General features: G+C 41.3%; 1 protein-coding gene across 17 annotated transcripts in view; it reads right to left on the bottom strand.

The window, feature by feature from the left end:
* Positions 1–4,975: 4,975 nt before the first annotated feature.
* Positions 4,976–19,993, bottom strand: part of LOC118410575 (kielin/chordin-like protein) — a 113,466-nt gene continuing 98,448 nt past the window's right edge. For 16 of the 17 annotated variants that reach the window (XM_035812350.1, XM_035812394.1, XM_035812365.1 and 13 more), the window contains 13 exons: positions 15,602–15,699; positions 14,230–14,329; positions 13,285–13,373; positions 12,867–12,969; positions 12,173–12,309; positions 11,619–11,670; positions 10,992–11,125; positions 9,876–9,950; positions 9,467–9,629; positions 8,138–8,285; positions 7,015–7,180; positions 6,339–6,519; positions 4,976–5,833 (listed from right to left, as the gene is read on the bottom strand). In XM_035812350.1, coding sequence (XP_035668243.1) covers positions 5,649–5,833; positions 6,339–6,519; positions 7,015–7,180; positions 8,138–8,285; positions 9,467–9,629; positions 9,876–9,950; positions 10,992–11,125; positions 11,619–11,670; positions 12,173–12,309; positions 12,867–12,969; positions 13,285–13,373; positions 14,230–14,329; positions 15,602–15,699 — 1,631 coding nt within the window. In that variant the 3' untranslated portion in view covers positions 4,976–5,648. The remainder of the gene's footprint in view (positions 5,834–6,338; positions 6,520–7,014; positions 7,181–8,137; positions 8,286–9,466; positions 9,630–9,875; positions 9,951–10,991; positions 11,126–11,618; positions 11,671–12,172; positions 12,310–12,866; positions 12,970–13,284; positions 13,374–14,229; positions 14,330–15,601; positions 15,700–19,993) is intronic. The other variant, XM_035812358.1, reaches the window with a different exon arrangement.

Here is a 19,993-nt window from a genome sequence, read left to right as displayed (position 1 = left end):
GCACTCAGACCCACCAAGACTACTTTCACAGCTTTTCACAGCTGAACAAAGACAAGATGGAAAGGTGGTCTTCAGGTTAATGATGTTAACTTAGAATTTAAATGTTCTGGATTATTTGAATTCCTAGCAGGTCTTAATGTTGCAGCCTTGGGAAAGGCACTTTAACATCTATTATCATAATACCGGTACGTTTACGACGATTTCTCTAGCCATACTGATTTGACAAATTGTCAACGCATCATTTTCTCCAGTTACATGTTGCTGTTATAGGTTACCCTTGCCACTTCTTCTGTGTAACTTTTCTGCCACTCTTGTCCTGCTAAAAGCGTAATATTGTAATTGTAACACGCCGCGGAATTACACGGCGAACGGGCGCGTGGTTGGGAGGGGGTACAAAATACCGGTAGGAAGAAACACGGCACAATTAACTGCCGCTATGTACATTTATACATCCTCTGATGTTCCTTCCTTTTCTGTCAGTAAATGCATAAAACATAAACCTGCATGAGCATACAAAATGTCATGAGAAAACGGACGTATACTGTCAAGAATTTTCATTTAACTTCTGTCCGTCACAACCGCTATGACGTAACACTTCACTGCTAGCGTAGATATAAAAATGGCGGGAAAATGGCTGCGTACGTTCAATTTTGCCCATTCAGTCGTAGATCCGGGCTATTATGCAACGGTTCTTCGCACTTTTACATGAGTTGTAGGTCACCAACAGAAATTCAAGATTGTTGTTGAATCATGTTCGTCTTTTGCCGTGAGCATGTGTAATTATGATCTATATAAATTTGGCAATGAATGTGACAGTGTGTTCGTCCCACGACGAGCTGCCTACCCCGAAATTTACAAAAAAGTATACTGAAAACTTTTGGCCTTGTTGTCTTCGAATGCATTGTTATCGATGCTTTGTAAATGGTGTATTGGACACCTAGATGTCTGAAGTGTGCACAGCTCAGAAATAACTATTGTTGCATGTGTAGATCTCTTTAAGTTCCAGTATTTTTAATCTACCGGTATAAGTCTTACTACCGGTATTATGCCAATGCATGTTACACCTATTTCCTCACTTGACTCAAGAAAAAATGAGAACCCAGGTTTGGTTAGGGATGGTGTCTTGGATGGGACGTAATGGCGAGGTGTGGCTGCACTCATACACAGGCTTCATCTTTACGTCCCACAGCATTTATCAAAAATAGTTGGGACTCCCATGTGAGGGGATAAAATCGTACCGCCTGGCCTTACACAGCTTGTACTTACTGTACAAAACTGTTATGTTACACCTGTAAAGTTGGCTTACAAGTAATGTAAAACAAAGGCCTCACCTGCAAGAAGCAGCATCCAGACTTGAGGCGCCCGTCTCCGGCACAGCATTGTCACACTAAACTCTTCTTACACCATGCACGAGGTGTGATGAGGGCAACGGCTGAAAACAAAATGATGAGTGCGTTCCTGCACAAACGCAAATGAAATATCAAGAGAATCAATAATTCACGAAATGCGTCCTTCATGCAAGACGTGCCAAATTAGACATTTCAACTAGAAAAGTTAGTGAGGGAAAATACTATACACATTTGAAAAATAAGGTATGGTCAATTAACTCAAACACATTTACATACCTTTTATGCTAGTTCTGAGGTGAACATATCTAACGTTATGTCATCATTGGAAGTTGTCTTCTTAATTTTGACCTATCCAACATTAGACATGACAGTTACAGACAAGGCATGCAAATTTCATTCAAATCAACAAACCCATTTCAAGTGATGTGAGAGGCCAAATAATGTACTGTAAATGCATTCAAGTTAGCGGGGATTTAATTTTGCAGTGGCAGGAAAGTGGAGTGTTTGCAGTGGTTTTGAGTTTGTGGCAGAGCCATATACTGTAGTCACATAGTATTACACAAAATGGTTTTGAGTTTGTGGTGAAGCGGCCACTGCAAAAACCGCAAACATAAAAGCACCGCAAATATTTCTGAATTTACAGTAAATTTGTCCAGAATGAACAAAATATTATTCTTCAACTAACAATTGGAACCAATACAAACTCTTATTAAAGCTGCCATTCTCACAAACTGAAAATATTGAAGTTTCAAAACAGTGCTACCTGGATGGTCTATGAGTAACCACATGCTGCTGAACAGTACCAAAATGCCTGGCCATGCATGTGATGTTTGGTCGAAACTTGCCACCACTTCATAACTGTGAAACACCATTAGCCGTTGTGCCTAGTTTGAAAATTCCAGGACTGCACATCCAAAGCAACAAACAAAATAACCAAATGTTACATGTAAGTCAGCAGAAAGAAACTCAGTAGTAAATTGTTAAGCTGACCTACATAGCCAAACCCTTTGATCGAAGTGTGTGATACAATATGTTTATCACTACTTTACAGCCAAAGAGTGTTTGGCTATGTTCAACCCTTCTCCATTGGGATCTGAATTGCTATATTTGCCTTCTATTATGAGATTTTGGCTCCCCTGGTGGCTTTTCTTGGTACTGCAGCAAAACGTCTGGGTTTTCAGCACCAAGGAGAGCCACCTGAAGGCTCAAAATCTTTTATCAATTTTTCTTATTAACTGCTGCTAAGAACTGTATCAGTTACAGACACTGTTACACCACTACACACACAAATAACCTTCTTGGCAAATGTAATTAGCATTTAAAAATGACAAAACCATGGTAGTAAATTTCACACAAATGGGACGATCCCATTTATACTGCATACTGGTAGAACTCATTTGTAGGAAGCTTACACATGGTACACAGACAAATGGGTATCAGGTTCACTTTTGATTCATATCAACATTAAGTGTGGTGACTTGTGTGTTGTTAGTTGTGTTGAAAGTGAATTGTGATATCAATCCAGCTTAGCTCACTGAAGAGCTATTCTTTCACTGGTCATGACAGAGAAGACAGATGCTATGTACAGTTAATACAGGTTTGTTGTATCCGGGAAAATTCTCCCTGGCTCTTTTAGACAAGCACAAGTGGAAAATGGCTTAAGGTCTTGTCCTTATAACTGTGGCCCTTTCCAGTAGTGTGCATGCCGGGTGAGCGACACAGACTCGAACTCAAAGCTTCTAGTGCTAAAGGCAGGACAGCTACCCACTTGATTATGAACACTATACATGGTTCGAATGAAAGCTCATCTGTGTTGGTAAATTCCATAGTGAACAGTTTAAACTTTGTTCCAACACAAAGAAAGAAACTCCGACCTTCATCAGATGAATGATTCGCTGCACTAATCCGGAAATCGTCGGATGACGTCAGGTAGCAGCGAATCATAAATGGCGGGAAGGCGAAACCTGCCACCATCACGGTTCAATGAGGGTGAGTTTCTTTCTTTGTGTTGGAACAAAGTTTAAACTGTTCACTATACATGATTGTTGAGACACCAACAAATGAAAGAAGACACAATCATTTCTGAAAAGCTTGACATAAGATTTTATTCCTCAAAGACAAATAACAATATCTCTAATATGTTACCATCTGAGAGAAATTTCAAATGCATCCTACAGTATCATTGTATCAAAAGGCTTCTAATATATTCCACCCATCAAGTTTTATGAATAGAATAAAAAAATGACAAAGTTACATGTACACTGTAGTTTGGCATGATTTACATCAATAAAATGCATTGTGATAAGCACCATGATTATACCCCTTGTATCTATACCCATTCTTCACCATCAATAAAAAAAAAATGTTGATGGCACATTAACAAGGTCCTATGGAATAAACCAATAGTAGCACCACCCACTTTTGTAAAAATGCAAAATAAAACACAAATATGCAAATATTTGAAGGACATGCAGCCTTGCTCTAACCCCATGTTGTCATTGGTTGAACTGCTAATTGATGGACAGTAAGGCTTGGTCTATTTGAACCCGACAAAGTTGGTAGTACATGTACTGACAACATACATGTAAGACTAAGTGGCACATTTTTGTTGTGTTGAAACCACATGTATGTTAGCCAGCTAATCTGGTAAGCTGCAATGCCAGTTAGGATTCAGACATTTGGTACAGTAGCATTCTAGACTTACACACATGCATTCCATTCCAGACATTCATTCCAGACTCCACACACACCACTCACACACAATACACACACACACTGGCATACACATTATGTACACACATGCACACATGTATGCACACATGCATGTACACGCACACAAACATATCAATGCACACACATGCACACACAAATACACAAACACACGGCACTTACACTCACATACACATGCATGCACATGCTCTCTCACACATACACACACATACACACACACAGAAATGCACACACACAGACAAACATACTAGTAGTGTGTTTCCCCTGTAACTTACAATTTTCTACCGCGAAACTGTCTTATAATTCCTGATATTGTAATATATACACATGGATATAAGTATTTTCCTTGTGTAAAATGGGATTCACAAATATCTTTGGTGGCCATTCTATGAAAATGTCTACATAATATATAGACATGGCCTTTTATTCATATGAAGAATACATCAAGCCTGTTGGACACCTACTGTGAATAAAAGTTCACCATATCAGTATCTACCATCCCCCCTGTAAATAAAATGTGCTATCACTATTCCAGCACACAAAAAGTTATTTGAAAAACAAAAACAAAAAACAATTATGATTTATATAATTTTACACAACAAGCACCTTGGATCACACATTATATATACCAAAGCAACTACATTTTAAAAATTCTGAAGTTGACAATGATATAATCCATTAAAAATTGTCTAAATTTGCTACCTATTTGAGTAGAAATTGATTCAGCCAAGACTTAATCAACAAGCAATGACTGTCTATCAAGACGGCATAAAAAAGATTTATCTAGAAGGGGTTATAAATTCTATCCTGACCAGTTTGTATCAGCAATAATTTTGATTCAGAAGCAAAATAGACATCCAATCAACTGTAAGAACTGGGTTTGGCTTCTTATTCTATAGTAAATTTGAGGAAAATTATTTATTGCAGAAATCGAGCACCTTCACAATGGATAAAATCAATCTCTACAAATTTTGCAACACATTAAACGAGTGATGTTGTCGGAAAAAGCGAGACCTCAGGTACAGTTGAGCAAGGCATAGCAACTCCACTTACCAGGAAGTAAAGTATAATCAACTTTCAGCCCAAATATATATCTTTCTTATGTCTTCAAGCCATTTTAGTATCCATAAATGTTATTTGCAGCAGATTATGAGCAATGTGAACTTAAAGCCTCAAAACCCTTTCAAAACTTTTTTGCCACGCACTATCATGGACCCCTACTGCGGCAAAATGGGGTGTGCACCACTAAAGATTCTTCACTTTGGGCGCAGTCACATAGGTCGTGCAATTGTTGTACGATTTTGCTGCGGTAGGACTTTCAAGCAGGCTGTGTCAGAATCAACCACCTACATGGATCTTTTTGTGTTGCAAGACAGCTGTACTATGAAGGAAACATGCATGGCTGTCCCAAAAGTTAGCAAACGTACGACGACCGTACAACCTTTGTGACCGTGCCCTAAAGAAGCTAAAATTTGCTGTATATGGCATTTCTTTTCCATACGTCATACAACTGTTTGTAAGAAATATAAGACAGACTGTAAAGGTATCTCTGTGAAAGTCTGGAGGGTCTCATGTGGTGGGGCAGTCACTGGGAGAAATACAGCGAAGGTTGTGCAGCACCATGCCCGCTGCACAGAAGCACCCGGGAACGCACGCCTGTAGGCACCTGTCCCCTGGGGTGGTGGTGCTGTCACAGGTCTGCGGGCACGAGGGGCCACACTCGTCATACTGGAAACCCTCAGGGCACGAAATGCCTGGAAATCAACAATACGCTCAGCTTAACTTTGCATCACACATTGAGAAGCAGGTATTGTCAGCAACAAGAAAACATTTTGAAGTACCCAACTGATGGCCTAGAGGGCTATCATTAAGTGTCCTCTCCTACTAGTAGGGGCTGGATACATACATGACAAAAATTTTCCTTTACAGCCCAGCATTAAGTTAGAAAAGTCTGACCTCTCAGAACACAAATGACTTGGCCTTGTCACATTTTGTATTTTGTATTCAGAAATGAAATGAAATGAAGTAACTTAAAGTCATGGAATCATATTAATAATGTACTGTTAATTGAGGATACCATGTATGTCAGGATACCACTCTTCTTTGTTTATAAATTTATTAGTACTTCAATCATGTAATCTTTATATTTATATTTTCTCTGACCCTTAACTCCTCCCTCATGACCTCAATGAAAAGTGGCCAGTAGGCCAAAATGAGCTTCTCATGAATAAACATAGGTGCAAACCAACAACGTCATACCACATAAACTGTTGGTCCTCCAGTCCAGGATGACTTGCTGTTTTGCGGCTTCGTGAGCGTACGCTGAGAGGATGCCGCACAAGCAGCGGTCCTGCTCCGGACAGGCACATAGGTCATATCTGCAGGCATCGAAGAATGGCTCAGGAGCCATAACTCGATGAGCTGGTTGGAAGATTTCACTCTGTGTATGGGAAAGAGAATAGACCCTTCAATACTCATTTCACATAGTCTGACAAAAGTTAATAATTCTTTGGGGATGGTCATATACACTGAACTCAAGGATGCTCTCTACACTGACATTGTGGATGCTACACTGACCTTGAGGATGCTACCCTGACTTTGAGAACACCACACTGACATTGTGGATGCTACACTGACCTAAAGGATGCTATATTGACCTTGAGGATACTACACGACCTTGAGGATGCTACACTGACATTGAAGATGCTACGCTGACCTCAAGGATGCTACACTGAAATCGAGGATGCTACGCTGACCTCAAGGATGTTAGGCTGACCTTGAGTTTACTGCACTGACCTTGAATATGGCACACTGACATTGTGGAGCTACACTGACCTCAAGGATACTACATTGACCTTGAGAATACCACATTGACCTTGAGGATCCTACTCTGACCTTGAAGATGCTACACGAAACTTAATGATACCACACTGACCTTGAGGATACTACACTGTCTTGTCGCCTCCATCTGTGCAACTAAGGAGACACTTTCACATGGCTTTATCTCCTTCCCATAGCGACAGGAACAGTCTGGCCTCTCGCCTATCTCCCAGCTGTTCCCGAAGTCAGAGGCAGTCAGGGCAGTATTTCCATTGGCCATCCTGAGGGACAAGATGGAGAATGCTTCTATTATACCAGTGCATCCATAGCAAATATGATCAGAAGAATGAGAACAGCATATAAGTATGTTTAGTTACAGCTAAACCTGTACAGAAATGTATAACGAATATAACCAGTAAAAAGAAACTTCTATGTCCTATGATCTAACATTACCAACCTGATGAAATTATTTTTGGAATATTAATATGATAATGCAAAGGCAACAATCAGCCTTGGAATTGTGGTGACTTCTGCATTTATATTTCAAGAAGTGATCAATATAATAAGTAGCAAGATGGTCTTATGGTTTGGTTTGTTGATTTAAAATCTAAAAGTTTTGCGTCCCATTCCCTGACAGGCCCCAATGCTATGCCCTTGGGAAAGGCACATTATATTCACTGCATTTTCCAACTCAACTACGGTGAAAATGAGTATAGCTTTGCTTAGGGACGTAAAGACAGAAGCCCCATTATTTCAGGAGAGCTAAACCCGTGAGCATGTTAAAGAACCCACTATACAATCATGTACTTGCTATCATGAAAGATTAGGGTTCTATCCAGGGTGAGTGGATCAAACCTTACATTCCAGTCCTACAAAGCATATGGCTTGTACTGTACCTACAGTAACTGTACAAAACATCATCAGCTGACTTACCAGTTGTGTAAAATAAACTTCTTAGATGTCATGCTATAGGTCACCTAAGGTCAGGGCAATCCACCCTTTAGGATTCCATGTGCGGTATGCACCAGGGCAGTATGCACTGGAAAGGTATATAAGTGCAAACTTCACTGTACTTGTGTCATTTAGCCTCTAGCCACTGAAGAAGCTGTACATAGCGAAACTAGTTTGGCCGACAGGCTGAAAAAAAGTTCAAAACTTGAACTATGCGGCTCCAGATATCTTTTCTAAGGACAGATGTCAGTAGCTTGAGGGACGAATCTACTCTACTATAAACTAACCTTAAATCATCATCAGGATAGGCATTGAAGTCCCCACACAGGCCCTGCAGCTTCCCCCTGTAGGACCCCGCAGCCTCCACCTCCACAAAGTGTTCTCCATCCCAGGACACCTTGATGCCGATAGCTGCAGTCATCACCACGTACTCTCCTGCACACAACATGGAGGCGGAACTTTAGGGTCTCATTCCTGAGTTTTTTTATTGAATGTAACACAAAAATATGTTTTTTGCATCCAATGGGCGTGTTCATAATCAAGATACAGGAAACCTACTCATATTATTCATTCTTTGTTGAGCACATTTTCCATATGTTATGAAAAAAATTCCAATGACCCGGTTCTTTGTTAATAGCAATTACAAACTACACTTAGCCACTCCCCGCAAGAGGCACTTTTTCACTATTCATGTACAACCTCACCACTCAGAACCTAGGTCTGTGTACCTCTGACATTTACCAGCTAATTTCTACAGTTAACAAACTTTGACCAATATGACTTTTGAGATCAGTTGGCCTAGCTGCAAGGGAATTTCTCACCACTATAAATATGCATCCATGCAGCCATTAAAGTTTTGGCTCGGCACTCTTTTAGGGTACCCACTCGGAGTAATACATGAAAGAGATCTTAGAACAACCGCTCTGCTGCCTCCATGGGTGGGGAATGTGGGGGAAATATCAAGCCATTATACTAGCAATGAAAGTTCATCAGAGTGTGTTTGTAAAGGACATTATGGGGGCACACCCTGAGTTTACATCAGGTTTCAGGCTGCACACCCTTAAGTCTAGTGGCCATCTCTTCAAGGGAATTATTCTGAGACAACATAACTGTATATGGGGTAAGAGGATATTCCTTCAGCTACATGACCAACTGAGTTCTGATCCTTCAACTTCTCTTACTTCAAAAAATTATTCATTCTGTGAACCTGACTGATTGAGTCGGCCAAGTCAGTCCCAATCTTTTAATGTTGGTCATGTAAGGTTTGCGTTTGCATTGAATTTCGTAAAGCCCTATGATATATCATCTGGTCTTTATTTCCATGTTTTTAGCCCTATGACTGAAAACATATAACAGCACACAATGAAAACATTCAGACATAGAGATTAAATAAAATATAAGTACAATCACATCAGAAAAATGTCACAGGACTGGTACAAAATTTGTATAACCTACTTTGGCTGCCTTATCACAAGTCAAAACATTAGTCTTTTATACATGCCATCTACATGTACATGTTTGTATGACTAACTTGTACATCCAAATGCTGAAGACACATGTTTTGTCTAACTTACTAGCTCTCTGGATACTGAAGACAGGTTCCAATATGTACTTACCAGCTCTCTGGATACTGAAGACAGGTTCCACTGCGTAAGGAAGTTCCACGACCTCCTTGTTCACGAAGACGCTGTGTCCCGGCAGCAGGTCGATGGTGTTGCTGCCCAGGTGGATCGACACCAGCTGCGTCCACGCCACCGCGTACGTCCCCTTCCCGTCATTCTGCGGGAAAGCAAACACGCTGTCTGCATATGACCCGCATGAGACTTCAAATCCCTGGATATTCCAAACTACACGTGGGTTATGTTCGGGGTTACATGTTGCATAGATCGAGCGCTGTAATGCAGAAGCAGCGCAGGCTTCTGAGGCATGGGGGGACGTGTCATGAGAAAGCGCGGTATGCTCCTGTCGTGTGCTAAAGCCACTGCCTGTCAAAGCGCTGTTGCAGCAGGACTCGGATATACATACCCCTACCGTGGTGTTCGAGCCCTGCCCAGGGCATTCTCCCAGGACAGGGTCATGAATCTGCCTCCACAGAGCATTCTGGAGAGAACAAGCCAGATGAGACAAGGCTACAACTCTATAGGGAAAGGAGGTGAAAAGGTTAGGGAGACATCAAGGGCTGGTGAAAGATGAAGCACCTTCGTGGGACCATGACAGCACATGGGACCAGACCCACATGATATTACAAGGGAACTGATCTGAGTGACAGCACATGGGGCCAGACCCACATAACAGCACATGGGACCAAACCCACGTGGGATCACACGGGACCAGATCCACGACACCCCAAAGGACCTGACCCCACATGGCAGCACATGGAACCAGACCCACGTGGGACCACAAGGGACCAGACCCACATGACAGCACATGGGACCAGACCCACGTGGGACCAGACCCACATGACAGCACATGGGACCAGACCCCACATGACAGCACATGGGACCAGACCCCACATGACAGCACATGGGACCAGACCCACGTGGGACCACAAGGGACCAGACCCATGTGACATCACAAGAATCCAGACCTGCATGACAGCATATGGGACCTGACCCACATGACAAAGCAAGGACCAGACCCACATGATATCATAAGGGACCAGACCCACATGGACATAGTCACCACACTGGGTAGCCCAAATGTAACTGAAACCCAGACAACATTTTCCATATCTAAAGCATAAGTTAAGATTATACAGTGAATCAAAGATAGTCTTATTTATGCTTTAATAAAGGAAACGTCTGGGAAGTGTAACTCTGGATACTATTGTGTTAGTAACATGAACTTCTATAGAACAGTACACAACATAGGAAATGGCCTAAGGGGAATACACAATACATTGACCTGCAAAAAGGAAGCATTTGAGTGGGGGTCTAAAGCCTATCCTGTAAACAATTGAGACAATCACAAGAGACAATCCAATGTTGTCATTTTGCACATTCTATTCTATGACTCTTTTGGAAAGTTCCAAAGCTCCAAGTCTGATACACAATGTGCAAAGTCTCTGCTAACAAAATTGAGACGTATGGACATCGCAGTGACAATAGACCTACTTTTGTGAGACATCATCTTGGTTATTACCTGCACGATGATTTGAAACGTGTTGTCGACTCCGTCTTCTGACAGGATGTAGGTGCAGGTGCCCTGGAAGTCGTGGTAGCGCCCGTCAAACGTTCGGTAGTGGGGATCACCAAACACGATACAGGTTCCAGAATCTGTGTGACAGAGATGCGCAAAATGTCAAGTGAGCAAATTTGCATGGCTGTATATCTGCATTGACCTACAGATGAGAACAAATAAAGCTCAAAACATTAACATTGTAACGCTACTAATATGTTTCGGTCACAACTGGAAAAAGGGGCCCCACCACAGGTAGTTTTCGGGCTGTTTATTTCACTTTCAGGTATGACCCCTACATTGTGCGTGGCCCTATGGGACACCCCGTAGCTATGGACTTATAAGCCAGATTTTTAATAATTTAATAAAGTGAAGACCAACCCGAAACCTGTCAACAAATTAGACTGTTACCTAATTGTGAAAACACTGTGAGGAACCCCTGCTTTATCCAGCATCCCACTGGGCCAAATATGTGGCTTTAAAGCCCAGCGAGGGCTACACTCCCTAACTGGCAATTGTTATCGTATCATTAGCCATTGAGAGTGCAGGCATGTAGCTTAATTAGACTAATGAAGCGAAGCTGGCACCTACCTGGCACACACACATCACAGCAGGCCTCTGGAACGGGGAACGGCATCTCACCCTGCAATGACATGGCCAACATGCACTCAACGTGATGACAGCAAATGTGTTCCTGATTCAGACCTACAGCAAGTTCACTTTTAACTGTGAAGCATATACTGCATTTCAGCCAACAAAGGCTGCTATAGTATGTCGTGTCCTGCAATGAACGACAAAATAAAACCATTCATTCCATTCACAATTGTTTGTTCAGTCAAAACCACCCAGAACCAAAGACTAGCTCTTGCTGGCCATGCAGTGCGTCATGAGGTGATGGCTACCAAAGTACTCCTCTGGGAACCTGACAAAAAAATAAGACCTGACGACCTAACCTGACACTCAAGAAAGTGCTAGAGGAAGAAGTTGGACTGTGACCCACTAACCACCATGCATGCTAGACAGAGATGTCTGGAACAGCATCATTTGTGGCAACTTCTCCAACAAAGATGACCTGAAATGAACTGTTCAGTCACCAACCAAAGACTAATATCATAGTACGATCACCAGGAGGAGTCTTTGCATACCTGGTTACAGACTAGAGTGGGGCATGTCCTGGGAGTACATTGATAGTCGCCTCCGACACACACACAGTCGTTACATTCGTCTGTCCACGTCTCACCCAGCAGGTACCGATCTCCTCGGTAGTAACACCACTCTTCAACTGCAACAAATGGGGTCAACACTTAGGACTGGTAACTAACTGCTTATAGTAGGCAATACTTCTAAACAAGAAATGCTTTAAAAAAAAAAGCTGGCAACGCAGCTTGAAGTGATGCTGTAAGTTGCAAATTGTATACGTCTGAACGAGTCGCTGTTCAACCAGTCCCCTCCCCCTGCTGAACCGTCAACGTAAGCTGTGCTGCTATGGCAACAGCAGAATTTTTCTTACTTCTCCTTTGCTGCGGGACACCTTATAGCCACAGTATTGTCCTAGTGGTATTTCATCAGTCGAAAAAACATAACAACTTCTCGGATGACATTTTGATTGTATGGAAAGCAAATGGATTCATTTCAATAATAAACGTACCTCTCTTTCACAGGCCTTAATTGCGTAATGCTTGATGGGAGGAAAAAGCGCCCTCTAGCGATCCATTCCTTATCGCAGCATTTATGACTATCTGAAAGGCTAGGCACCAGCCTGGCAGGATATTTAAGAGTGGCCATTGGTTTGTTGCTGTTGGTACTTTCTGCGTAACAAGTTGGAGTTGTGTTACTTACCTGTGCACTCCACACAGCAGGAACCAGGCTGTAACACTTGATTCCCAATGTTACACTTTGGTAAGGGACAAGCAACCCTCTCACATTCAGGCACGTCTCCTCCCTGTTGGAAACATTCAAGGGACCTTCAGTATGGCACAGCAGATGAATACACAACAGAACAAAGGGGCGTCTGACATATGCATGTACACTTTCATAAAATGTGTCATTCAACATAGGCCTGAAGGCCAAACAACAGAGATGAACAATAATTATGTCATCCTTTTGGAACAAAATTTGGGGATTTCAATATAAATAATCCTAAAATTTGATGTAAGGTAGGCAAAACATACTTTTTACAAAACACAATGTACATGTATGGTGTTGAATCTTCTGTCAACAATCTTAACATTCCCAAGCCCCCATCAACATGACCTACCTTGCAGACACAAATAGAACAGTTGTCCCCTTTAGGTGTGAATGTCTCTCCATAAGGAATCATCTCGTTCTCAAACATACAGGCCAGTCCTGCGCAAAATAACAAACATAGTTCTCACAAAAATACAGGCCAGTCCTGCGCAAAATAACAAACACACAGTTCTCACAAAAATACAGGCCAGTCCTGCGCAAAATAACAAACATAGTTCTCACAAAAATACAGGCCAGTCCTGCGCAAAATAACAAACACACAGTTCTCACAAACATACAGGCCAGTCCTGCGCAAAATAACAAACATAGTTCTCACAAAAATACAGGCCAGTCCTGCGCAAAATAACAAACACACAGTTCTCACAAAAATACAGGCCAGTCCTGCGCAAAATAACAAACACACAGTTCTCACAAAAATACAGGCCAGTCCTGCGCAAAATAACAAACATAGTTCTCACAAAAATAAAAGGCCAGTCTCAGGTAAAATTACAGCATAGTTCTCAGAAACATGCATTCAAGTCCTACGCAAATTTTCACAAATATACAGGGCAGTCTTGCACATAATAACAACAATCATAGTTCTCACAAATGTACAGGCCAGTCCTGCAAAAAATAACAAACATAGTTCTCACAAGAATACAGGACATTTCTGTAAAATAACAACATACATGTACATGTAGTTCTCACTAACATACAGACCAGGCCAGTGCTGTGCAAAATTACAAAACAGTTCTCACATATGTACAGCCCAGTCCAAGGCAAAATTACAACATTTTAACACATGGTGTCAAAAACAAAAGCTACAACTCCTACAGATAAGAAGACTTTTACACGACACGTGAACAAAACATGGAAATATCTTAAGTTGTACTGTACCAAAACTACTCAAAGGAAACATGGGAAGAAAATTTCAATCTGTATGATATGCTAAGATTAGAGATAAGATCCTCCAAACCTCTACATATTGGACAGCATTCCCCAGGAAGTCTTAGCTTCTCGTCGGTAGGACAGAGCAGGTTGGCACAGGTCTCAGTTCTACAGGTGGAGTTACCATTCTGTAAGGACAGGAGGTTTGTTACTAAAGAACAGAAGACTGATGGTGAAACATGATGATTTTTCTTCACCTCGTAGTGCCAAGCACTACATACCACGTTACTCTTCTTGACAAGTGTTTTGGGTTCTTTTATTTGCAAAAGTTGGACGTCTGATGCTCCCTCGTGCTTGAGACCTCCAGCTTTTTTGTCACCATTAGAGGTGGGTACTGTATCGGTACAAAACCGTTTTTTCCTGTTGGACCAGTCCAGAAAAAACAGACCCGAAATCAGTGGACCAGATGTTGGACCGATTAAAGAATATTACACAGATTATAGTGGCAGGCATTCACATATTTTGGGGCTTACAGATCCAAGAAAAGAACAAAAGCAGAGGAGAGTTTATAGTTAATTCTACCAGGCTGCTACAGTCAAACTTGGTCTTAACAGAGGCAGTTAGTGTGGTCGATAAGGCGTCAGAAGGATGACGGCTGAGACACAACGATTTACCGGTTTCACCTTTTATTCAAAAGTCTTCATCAGAAATGGCAGAGGCAGTTAGTGTAACAGTTGTACATGACTTGGGTACGATTTCAAAACGTCAATACTGCACCATACAGGATCGTGAAATATACCATTATTTTGAGTATCGCACATTCACAAGTTTTCACAGATAACTACCATAGGTCCAGGTTCAGGTCCGAAACTGGACCTAATCCTCTGGAACTGGACTGTACCTGTACCTGTACCTGAATTTTCTGTACTGGTACCCACCCCTAGTCATCATCCAAAATGAATGCAATCCATTACAATGTGCCTGGGCCAGGTTTGTTACTACACGAGATTCACCATGCGATGGGTAATCTTCCAAACATAGACTACCTAACAGGTTGTTTTTCAAGATGTACCATCTAAAGTGCTATTCCAAGTTAGCTGTGGCACCCCAGAGCATTTGGCTCAAAGCCCAAAGGTCCTGGGCTTCAGTCCTTTCAAATGCAAAAATGTTGTACCCATGGAAAAGACACCTATTTCCTCACTCCACACAGGTAAAAATGAGTACCCAGCTTTGGATGGAGACTTCCCTTGGATAGGAGTTACATTTTGTAAATAGAAGTGTTTGAGAAGAATCAAGACTCACTTATCAATCAAAAAGAGTAGGGGGCCTTGCTGATGCAAGTGGATCAACTAAATCTGTCCGGACATGCAGCTTATACTCTTTGGTACAAACATGGTGCATTACACTGGCATAAGGCAGTTTACTGGGTATGCAATAAAAACAACCCTAAAGTTAGGTACCTCACAAACACAGGTTGTACAGTCGTCCAGTTTGAAGGATGAGCCACTGGGATGTCTGACTTCATCCACCTCACAGTAATCGGCCCTCTGTATCTCACCTGAGGAACAGGTGTGAAGACAACAGGTACAAATGTAAGTCGTAGATAACTGTTGGTACATGTCAGGGCTCGAAATACCCACTTGCCACTTGAAAATGCTACCACATTTTGCTTTGCGCAACTTGATTTTAAACCCAGGTTGCACACTGAGCAAAAACCTGAAATTTTGCTGTTGGACCACTGCTTTTTCTCCACCTACATGCATAAGCTTTTGTATTCATTTTTTGATAACATAAATCATATTACATAGTTACATATAACTGGAAGAAAAGATAATGGATAAATAGCTGATTTGAAGAAAGTAACAATTTGAAAGTGGGGCAACCTGAAATGTTGATGGCGCAACCTGGCTTTTGACTCAGGTTGCCACTTGGACAACCTGGCTGAAAAAAGTATTTCGGGCCCTGCATGTTATCTTGACAATTTCAGAAAAAAGCCAATCTTTTATTTCATCAATTTTTGCTAGCTAGCACAGGTGATTTTTTTCCTAATGTGATAACACAGTGAAATCTATCTTAAATTATAGCTCTTGCAGCCCCAAACAAAATGCCGTTTTCGGATTTCAAATCGGATGAACTTAAGTCTAGAAATTAAATTTTGAAGTAATTAATTTGGGTATTTTTGTGGAAAACCTTAATCATTAGTTCAATGGGGCCCAAATGGCACCGGAGGGACCTGTAATTAGAGCAAATCAATACACTACACACACACTATATGCATCATTAGCATGATTTATTTTCTTAACACCAACAGACATTCAAGTTGATGCAACTGTCTAACCAAATCCAGCAGACAGTACACTTAGTCTATAATTAGTAAATGATTATGTTAATTATTGAAATTAGTATTTCTGCATACTAATTAGGTTAATATCACATACTATATTCAGGTATCCTCTACACATTCAGGCTACATTTCTCTCTCAGGTTACCTCAGACATCTGTCACTACATGATCAGCAAAGTGTCAGTTGCAAATAAATTCTTATGTAATGACTGATTTGCATATTTGCATACTAATTAGACAAAACCATCAAATTGGATAGACATCATCTACATACACACTTTCTTTATGCCCACCTCTAAACAGAGTAATGGAACTGGCAGCTGTCACAATATAGCTAACAAATAGATGATCTTAAGTATTCTAATTAGTATATGATTAGTGTTTTGCAATATTCATAAGGTAAATAATATAAATAATCCAATTTCAGCATTCTAATCACTGCAGCTTTCATAAATTACAGAAGATACATTTAAAAAATACATATATTATACAATTGTCAGCTGACACAGCATGGGTGACCAGCAAGTTCAAGTTATCATACCATTTCTTACTTATTTAACTTTTTGTCATCCACTTCATAAATAAATAATTAACATCAATTACTTTTTTGCATATTAATTACATCATTTTTACAAGTCATACCTTTTTTCTGCAGAAATATGTGAATACTATTGTATCTAAAATATCATATCAAATATTAACAAATTCCTACTGTCTCTCTTTGCTTGTCTCGCTTCTTCACTTTTGCTTTATCAGTTCAAGTCTTCTGTTCAAAGCCATATTACAACAAATATAATCAAACAAATTCCTAAAGTCTCTCTCTTTGCTTGTCTCGCTTCTTCTTCAGTTTTGCTTTTTCTGCCTGTATCAGTTCTAGTCGTCTTTCCGTAGCCATGTACTTTGTACCCTGTTCAACTTCCTGATCTGAGTCCTCATCTTCATCCTCCTCATTGTTGTTATTGCATCTTAAAGTGTTCATACCTATCAGCTCAAGCAAGTTTTCCTTTAGTTCTGACATTGAAAACTTTTTCACCGACCCATTCACAGTCATCTGTTGCTGAACCAAGTATCTTTTGTCTGTTGGTAGAGGGTCCTCCAGAACAACTTTGTGAAATCTGAGCTGTGCAAGGATCTTCTCTTTCTTCTTTGAATCAGTTGCACACTCACAGAGTCTCTGCTCAACCTCCTCTGGAGTCTTCCATTCACCGCCATCTTGCCTTACTGCTTCACAAATCTTGGATTTCTCCTGGGATACCCTTCTTATCTTTCTTTCCTTCTCATCTTGTTTCTGCCTCAGCAGTTCGAGGCGGTGGCTCAGAATTTCCTGTTCTCGTTCTTTCTGCTTCTTGATGCATCCTGGAGCAGCTTTTCGAGCTGTCTCTAATGCACGTTCTTTGTCATCTTCAGACAGTTTTCCCAGCCAGTCTACTGTGTGGTTTGTAGAGAGTAGAAGCAGTGATTCGATGTGTAAGGTCTTTGCAGATGGTTTCAGCTGGTGTAACCTATTTCGGTACCCAATGCTTCTTTCACATGTGACATTTGTTGTGGGAACATGTTTAGATTTCTGTTTCAGGTTTTCATCAGGATTATCATACATTCCTCCAGGTAAGTAGTCGGTGAGCTGTTTTTCTATCAGAATCACCCAGGACGAGAAGATCAGCTCCAGGGCACTGATGGTGAGAGCATCCAGCTCAGCATCCTCAGAATCTTTAAGAAGGGCATGGCACACATCATCCTCATCAACCACCTCCCGGCCGGGAAATATGGTTTTATTGTCAGGCACAAGTAGTTCTGATGCGTCCTCTGATAGTCTAAGAAATTCCGCTCTCATTGTGAGAGACTGTCTGTTCAGATCGAGGATGCTGGTAGCAGCTAAGATTTCTCGCCACATTGGCGTGGTCACTCTCTTCTCCAGGATACCTAGCGCCCTACAGCCTGCGATAGCAACTTTGTTGGATAAGTGCTGCTGCAGACAAGAGTGGGACATACTTAGGGTACCACCACCTTTCCAGATTTCTAAGAACTCCCTCATGTCCTCCAAGTGAAAGAAGAAGGCCGCACCATTCACAAATTGGATGTTGCATCTATTCCCGATTAATTTGGAAAACTGGCACTTTCTACCTGGCTCCTTCCCATACAGGAAAGCCTGGAAAGCCGCCGCTTGCCCCGTTCTTTCATCACACTGTTTTTGAAACGTGCGACAAGCTGCATACAGTGCATCCTCAGTGACAGCCCTTCCATTTTTGGTTGGCATGCCTTTCTTTTCAATGGCGCACACATCGAAACATTTTAATGCATCAAGTGCAACAGAAGCCATGTTGATAAGGACGTGCATATAACAATAAAAGTTATTGACTTTCTCTACTGAGCTTGACGTGTCCTTGATTATCTCCCCCCTCCACTCTTCAAAAGCACTGTTAAATGCTTTCATTACTGAACCTCTGTCCGACATCGTTGATGTTATCATTGATAACAGATTGGTCAGTTCCATTTCTGGGTCAGTACTGTCAAATTTTGCCAGAATTTCCGCTACCTCCTTTAGCGTCTGCTTGTTGCCTTCGAACACAGCCTGTGCATTCTCCTCGGCCATCTCGTAGAGTCCTAGTGACAGGGTTCCTGATGGAGTGGTCACACTTGTAGTGTTGAATTTCTTTTTCTCCTGTGTTGACCCGTCATTGTGAAGTGTTGCGTGCCCCTCCAGCATGGCTTTGCCTGCCTGTATCACTGAGAGCATTCGTCCTTCAACAGCCAAAGTTCTGATCAAAGTCTCAGAAGGTAAATGTCCTGTGATGTTCATCTTTGCCAGTTTCTCCAAAACTGTTCTTATCACAGAACTAACATGCTTGACACTCACATTTTTGGACAGCAGATCTATCACAACTTCCCTTATCTGGTTTGTATATCCCTTGTCATGTTTGGTTTCAAGTGTTTTCATTGCTTTCACTGTATCTTCTAACATGGTGTTTTCTTCCTCTAGCTCACGCTTCTCTTGCTCCAGTTTGTCTATCTTTTCTGTGTTAGCACACACAATAGCTTGTGGACTTTCCATTTTCAGCTTTGCTTTCAGTGTTGAGGCTTTCTTCTGTAGGTGGACCTTTTCTGTAGTCAGCTTTTTGTTGGTGACTTCTAAGTCCTTAATCCTTGCCATCATCTCTGCTATGAGTGTATCTTGATGTTTCAGTTTTTCTTCACAGATTGAGATCTTCTTTTTTTTTGACTTCTCCCTTTTGTTGAAGTTCCTTACATTCCACTTGCTCAGTTTTTCTGTTGCGTCTTGTAACTTTTTTGATTGAGAGTCAAAAGCATTCTCTATTTCCTTCATGTACTTTTCCAGCTCGCCATTGTTGTTGTTCATCAGTTTCATTTTTTCTTCTGTGTCCTCAGTGATCTTGTCGCATTCTTGCACAGCAGCTGTATATTCACTGATCAAAGTCTCCAGCTCTGTTTGCACACACTGCATATTGTTCTTCCATTCGGTGCTGCACTACCCAGTTTCTTCTTCAAATGTT

Source organism: Branchiostoma floridae, chromosome 1 (genome assembly GCF_000003815.2).
Source record: "Branchiostoma floridae strain S238N-H82 chromosome 1, Bfl_VNyyK, whole genome shotgun sequence".
Classification (NCBI taxonomy): Eukaryota; Metazoa; Chordata; class Leptocardii; order Amphioxiformes; family Branchiostomatidae; genus Branchiostoma; species Branchiostoma floridae.
The sequence above is the reverse complement of the archived record's forward strand: the minus strand, read 5'-3'. Positions and strand labels throughout refer to the sequence as shown.